A 7,339-nucleotide genomic window follows, 5' to 3' on the forward strand; every position below is an offset into this window, starting at 1 on the left:
GAGTCAGGCTGACAAATGAGTGTGTCAATGTGAGTTACAGGGAAGCAAGACAAGAAGGAAAAGAAGGAGGAGATGGCAGAACAGGAGATACAGAAGAGAGGGGGAACGAAGCTGCGCAGACAACATGCTGGAGAAGAATAGGGAGGAGGGGTGGCTTGTGGTTGGTGCACTGGTTTGTGACGTCAGCAGCTTGTTGGATTGAGGAGCTGTGTCCTGCTGATTTTAATCCTAACTCATTAGGGAACCAAGAGCAAGTGCCTGAGCAAGCCCTCTGGGGAAACAGAGAAAGTGACAAGAGAAGCAAGGACTTCCATCAAGGGAGATAAGTGGAGCTACTTCACAGCTTGAGAGACAGAAGAGGAGAGAAATCAAGTATTTTACTTGTTACTGCTCAGTCTCATGCCTGAGTTTCTTCATTTCTCATTACTCTGTCTGTCCTAACCTTCTCCACACGCAATCTGTAACGTGCGTCCTGTCCAAGCATGTCTACAAACGGAATTAACAAAGCTTTGAAGCTGCAGTTTGGCCTCATCAACTATGAGAACCGCTACCTGACGGCTGAGGCTTTTGGATTCAAGGTAAACGCCTCGGCTACTAGCATGAAGAAGAAACAGATCTGGACCTTAGAGCAGGATGAGCAAGATGGGCAAGTAGTCTTCCTCCGCAGCCACCTGGGACGCTATCTGGCCTCTGATAAAGATGGTAAGATCATATGTGGGGCAGAGATGCGTGATCCTGAATGCCGTTTTCTTATCGTGCCCCAAGCTGACGGACGCTGGGCTCTGCAATCAGAACCTTTTCAACGTTACTTTGGAGGCTCGGCAGACTATTTGTCCTGCTTTGCCCAAATCATTGGGGAACAAGAGCTGTGGGCCGTCCATTTGGCTTTACATCCACAGGCCAGCCTTCTCAGTGTGGCACGTAAGCGCTATGCTCATCTCTCTGCTTCAGATGGAGAGATATCTGTGGACAGCAACATTCCCTGGGGAGTGGACTCCCTCGTCACCTTGGTATACCTCGATGGCAAGTACAGCCTGAAGACCTGTGACAGCCGTTTCCTCAGCAACGACGGCAAACTTGTGAAGGAGAATACCAATGCAACTAGCTTCACTCTAGAGCTAAAATCTGGCAAGCTGGCCTTTAAGGACTGTGACGGGAAATACCTGGCCCCGGTGGGACCCACAGGAACATTGCGGTCAGGCCGATGCTCCAAGCCTGGAAAAGACGAGCTGTTCGATCTGGAAGAGAGTCATCCACAAGTAGTTTTTCAAGCTGCAAATAAAAGATTTGTTTCAGTCAAGCAAGGTAATTTGGATCCAATGCAGTGTAATACAAATAAGTATGTTCTTCGTGTCATTACAGCTCTGCTTTTTTAAATGATGAACGGAAGGCTATACTTACAGTATACTATTCTTAACTGAGTATCAGATTCAAAATCATTAAAGAGGGGATAGCTTTAATGAGCGACAGTCTGAGAGGGTAAACAATTCGATTTAAGCATTTGCAAAGACATAAAATCTTTAGGTAAACATTCATGCATTAATTGTAACAAGCAGACACCAAAAAGAGCATAAACATGTGAGATAAACAGCTAGAATAACTACACGCCAAAGGAAAGAACAAGTTCTATTTCTGATTATATGCAATAATATTTTTATCCAAGTACATTTGATTTCTGATAAGTAGTCTCTTTGCAGCATTATGCCTCTCTTTAAATCAGCAGGGACTTTGCAAAGTAATTCAAGAACTGAGCTATAATGGCTACGTTGATTGTTTTCTAGGTGTAGCTATTGGGGTTATCTGAGAGTTCAGCCAAAGCAAAACAGTTCAAACCAGCAGAATTGAGGTCATGACTTGTCTTCTGAGTAGAACATTGCCTCTGTCTATGATAATGAACTTCACATGGTCTAGGTTTACAAAAATACATCTTTATAGCTATATTGTAGTAACCAGAAAAAAAGCAATGAGTTATCTTTTATCAGTTAGGAATATAAAGCTCTGCCACTTTTGCCTGGATGTTGGAATGGTTGATGGCAACTGTGAAGGCAGTTGCAGTAATGGGCTTTGTCATTTCCACTGTGTCCATTGAAGATTAAGTAGTGTGCAAATGACTCCAGGAGAGATCTGTGCCCCAGTGGTGTCAATTACCATCAATGGACTTTAAGCCTTACAGCTACACGCTCTTTACCTTTTACCTTTCTCCACATTATGTGGATCTATAGTTAACTACTGTGACAGTGAGGTGTTAGCAGCTATAGCCAGGCCTTAGCAGACAGCTCAAGCACATGATCTTCTTTCAGGTTGGTTGATGTGATCTGCTCTGCCCAGTAATATTATGCAGATGAAGCAGGACAAGGAGAAGATAGTTTTTTCTTCTTCCAAGTTTTTCTCAAGCTTTAAGAGTCAATTAAAACAATAATTCAAACAACTATCACTGTAGGACAACTCTGTTGTTAAATTACCTCTATAGTGAAAAGTGGGAAGGGGATTCTCAGACTAATGTTGGGCTGCAGACATTATGCAAGAATAATATTCTGCATTAAAAGAGATTACTATGAAGGAAATCTTTCAGCAATCTGACAGTTCATCTACATAACAGAAGGTTAAGACTAATTTTCGCCAGTACTGGTTTGCCTTGTGGCAGCTCCACGTTTCTTTAAGGAACAAGGCTCTGAAAGCTGCTTACTGGACCCTGCCGTGCAGATTTGCATTTCACCACTCAGGGAATTACAGCAAGCGAATGAACAGGAAGGGTGGAGGGGTGACTGAGGGGGATTAGGGTTGTAACGGGATTAAGAGAGAGGTTAAAGGATATTTCTGTGGCATCTAATTTGAACTACAGCAGACACAGTTCAGTTATACCTGTCTGTGTTACCACCAGAGTTTATGTGACATGCGGATTAGGGGCTGAAACAATAGACTCACTGCAAGTGAGGCGCCTGTGGTTAGAGAACAGGAGAAAAACAGGTCACGTGAGATGAGGTCATGAAATTTGTTTAAGAAAGCAAATGCTGGATATTGGCTGAATAGCTGCAGTGCCGGGAAACTGATTTCTTAGTCAAACCGTATTGAGACCTTAGGGTCTGAAAGACTGATAGATGGATTATATGGTTCACTGGTAGGGAAGAAAGGCAAAAGCATGCAACTTACCTTAGAAATTCAACAAATGCAAATCTTAAAAATTCTGCAGTGGCAGGGGTACCCGGACCTGGGATATAGAGTATGTTTGGGGAGTGTGAATGTGTGTACAGTGTCTATTTGTGTCTGTCTCCATGTCGGGTGAGTGCTGAGTATTTATTTATGTATATGGGGGTGGGCATGCACGTTTGCCTCTGCGTGCGCCTGTTCGTCTGTGTCTATATGTCAGCTTGGGTCTTAGACTCTACCTCTCTGGGAACATCTCAGGCTCTCCGAGGTATGGAGGCCTATCTCCCCTCACCACACTCCCTGCCAGTGGCTGATGCCCTCAGACGTTGGTGTGTTGGTGGTTCTTGGTGTCTGGGGCTGGGGCTGGGTGCTCATGTATGTGCCGACTCACTCCTGGTGGCCGATTGGCGGGGCCTGGCACCTGTGGCCCAGCTGGGCCCCTTCCGGAGGGTGGGGTGCCCTCAGGCCTCTGGGCCTGAGGCCCGGTCCTCTCTGGCACAGCTGGCTGCCGGCAGAGCCTGCAGGCACATCACTGCAACCCCCTCTGGCCTCTGCTCCGTGGCTACTGGGTGACCTCTCGTTTGGGGCTCTACATCTTTCTTGGCTGCTACCTCAAAGCACATTGTGCGCTGTCAATCTTGCATACTGCACAATAACATGTAATACTTAGTATGTACTGTTATCTACTGTTAGCTAGTTTATTGTGATGGTGTTGTATTTATTATGTTGCTCTTTTTTGTTTGTTTTCCCTTCTGTGTTTTCTTATCTCCATACAGGTGATCCAGGTGTTTTGTTTGTTTTTCTTTTTTTTTTCTTCCCCCCTTTCTCACCATCTCTTCTCCCCTCTATTTTTCTTTGTCTCTCTTTCTTTCATTCTTTCTCCCTGTCCTATCCCCCAGTCATGTCTGTCCCCTCTGTAACAACCGAAAATCAAATCAAATAAATACATAATTATAATAAAGGTCAATCAAATGGACCAATATGGCAAGGCCATGATGATCCAATTGGTAAAGGGAATCCGCTTGGCATGTTTCTTGGCCTGCAGACAACAATTCTGATGGCTAAAGATCCAAACGGGACAGGGAAAAAAATTAATTAAAAAAAATAATTCTGCAGTGTACCTATTACTCAAAACCAACCAGGCATCAAAAAGACTACAAGGCACATAAGATTCATACTTGAGACTTGTTGTGAGTGTAACATTTAGAATAGGGTAAATGCAAATGTAATATTCATTTTAGCACATATTATTCAACTTGTCTTGTTATCACACATACCTTGGTTAGCAGAGCTGATATATAACAGACTAGAGCAAGCTGGAGTCTTGAAGCAGATGGTAGCATGCACTGGAGTCAACAGCAACAGAAACACTTTTGTTGCTAAAACCTTTGGAGCAACTAAAACGATTGTGGATTACCGTTATGCACAAACAATCTGTTTGGCAATGCTATAGCTTGAGTATCTATCACTCAATAAAAAGCAAAGGGCATTCCGACCAGTAAACCATATAAACCAATAAAAAAAATGATAATAAAAAATCCATTTAACCAAGACACACTTATCAATGTTATCTCTTCCTCCCTTTATTACTAGGAGTGAGTATTTCAGCCAATCAGGACGTGGAGACAGACATGGAGACCTTTCAGATGGAGATAGATAAGGAAAGCAAAAAGTCTATGTTCAGAACCAATGGCGGATCCTACTGGACATTAGTGACTCATGGAGAGATCCAATCCACTGCCACAGAGGTGTAAGTAGCTATTAAAGCTGTGCAGGAGCTATGTATAACCTGTATACTAACGTGAAGAAACAATAAACAGTATCCATGTTACGCTAGACACGTCTTTGCACTGTGTGCTGCAGACATATCTACTGAAATTAGCATGCTAACTACACTGTTTCATCCAATTAAATCATAGCCTCACAGGCCACTGTGAGGTGCTATCGCTTCAAGTTTAACAAACTAGTCTATACATAAGATGGAACATGTGACTTGATATATACGCCTCTCAGTAATTTTAGAACATATGAAGTCTGATTAATGACAATCTGTTCTTTTTGAGTAGTATGGTGTGAAGTATGGCAAAATCAGTTTTATAGCACCTTAAAAGAAGCATTAGAGAGATACACAAAACTAGAAAATGTTACAACATACAATGCTACAAACATATACTGGACTGAAAATGTTTTTCAGTCCAGAATAAAACAAACTGTCCACATATAGAGAAAATTCAGGACTTGCACTACTCTGTTACTAGTACTCTGCTAAAAATCACACAAAGAATATTCTGGACAGAGTGAAAAAAAAACCCCTGATTATTCAGTCCAAAAAGACATACTATAACACTTGGGACAATGTCCTGTGGGGGGAGACAAAAGTAAAAAGTTTTGTCACAAATCCCCAATAATTGGGAAGACAAAAAAACAACACTACACCCAAACAGCAAAACATCATAGCCTGGGGCTGTTTTCCTGCTTCCGTGTCATGCAATCAATGTGTGAACAATAAATTCAAAATTTTACAAGAGAATGTCAGGATAACAAGTCCATGATCTGAAGATTAGAAAAGTGTTTGGTGAAAACAACAACAAAATAACTAAACCCAAGTGAAAAAGGCCTGAAGACGGGTATTCGATCAAAAAACTTCTGAATTACTGATGAAATGAAGCGTTGATATGTAGGTATCATCCAAAATATGCTATTGATTCAATTCAATTTTATTTATATAGAGACAAATCCGTACAATAGTTTCGTCAAGACGAAGGAATGTGGGAAGGAAAAACTCTTTTAACAAGAAAGTGGTTCTGCTGGAAGAAAGGGGCAGCCATCTGCTGTAACTGGCTGGGGTTGAGTGGAGGAAAAAAGGATACAGAAACACAGTTGTTGTGCAAGTCACAACTAAAGTGTGTTCTTCGAGTTACTAAATTCAAGAGTTCTCAAGTGTGCACTTTGTGTATTTAAGAATTGAATTTAACTCTAAAATGTTACCATTCCTGATGAGTTGTTATTTTAATTAGATTGGGTTTGTTCACAATTGTAACTTAGTTGTAGACACAGGTTATCCTCCCACTGGTTTGGTTGTTAGTGCAGTTGTTATTATTGGTATTATCAATCCAAACTGTTGCCTTTTATAAATCCTGACCAAGTGGTTTTTGTCCTTAAATCTAAGCACATGAAAATCACAGTTAACGGTGAAACTTAACTGCTCCAAGGAAGATTTGCCTCTAGTTGTGGAAAACACTCCAGTGTGTCATTTCAGAACTTCTTGTGGTTTTCAAAAGGCATTTCATAGGTAATCAATGTCGAAATCCTGGTAAGTCTATATCTCACGTCTGATTCTCCTTCTGCCTGTCTATGTCTTTACCCAGTGAGGTCAACACAATGTTTGATATTGAATGGAGGGGACAAAGAGTAGCGCTCAAAGCAAGCAATGGAAAGTACGTGTGTACAAAGAAGAACGGGCAGCTCTCCGCAGTCAGCGATACAGTGGGTACGTGCCTTTAAGCAAGATGCTGGAGAGTCAGCTGTGTCTGTTTGAAATTCCCACCACGTATTTATCCTTCGTTTCAGCTGATGATGAGTTGCTCCTGATGAAACTCATCAACCGCCCTATGCTGATCCTTCGTGGAGAAAATGGCTTTGTGTGTCACCACAAGAACTCCAACACTCTAGATGCGAATCGATCAGTCTACGACATCTTCACACTGATTTTCAACGACGGCGCCTACAATATAAAAAGTCAGTGTGTCCACAACATATTACATTTTAATGAGTACACTTGCATTTTGTTGCCATGTAATAGCTATTAATTGTATTATTAATGGATGTGTATTCTTCTGTAGGTGTGAATGGAAAGTTCTGGTATGTCTCTAGCAGTGGCCTGGTGTGCTCAGATGGAGAAAAGTCAGAGAATTTTTTCCTTGAGTTCCTGGAGCATGGACGTGTCGCCATCAAGGGCTCCAATGACAAGTACCTTCGTGGAGACCAGGGAGGCACACTTATGTGTGATGGCAAATCTGTCGATGCATCTTCTCTCTGGGAGTACTGATTCCCTTCAATGTGGGTCTTCAGTGATGGCCTATAATGCAAGGGCAGGATGTGCTTTTACCAGGTCATATGAAGCAGACTGACTGGAAAATATTTTCCTGCCTTTTTTGCTTTGTTTTGTTTTGTTTTCCTTTTTTTTTTTTTT

The 7,339-nt window shown here is 42.0% G+C and overlaps 1 protein-coding gene across 1 annotated transcript; it reads left to right on the forward strand.

Annotated features, from left to right (window-relative positions):
• The first annotated feature begins 243 nt into the window (after positions 1-243).
• Positions 244-7,339, forward strand: fscn2a (fascin actin-bundling protein 2a, retinal). The gene is made up of 5 exons (XM_026164870.1): positions 244-1,305; positions 4,741-4,897; positions 6,516-6,637; positions 6,718-6,885; positions 6,990-7,339. The coding sequence occupies exons 1-5, from the start codon at positions 483-485 to the stop codon at positions 7,193-7,195; spliced, it is 1,476 nt and encodes a 491-aa protein (XP_026020655.1). The 5' UTR covers positions 244-482; the 3' UTR covers positions 7,196-7,339.

Source organism: Astatotilapia calliptera, chromosome 4 (genome assembly GCF_900246225.1).
Source record: "Astatotilapia calliptera chromosome 4, fAstCal1.2, whole genome shotgun sequence".
NCBI lineage: Eukaryota > Metazoa > Chordata > Actinopteri > Cichliformes > Cichlidae > Astatotilapia > Astatotilapia calliptera.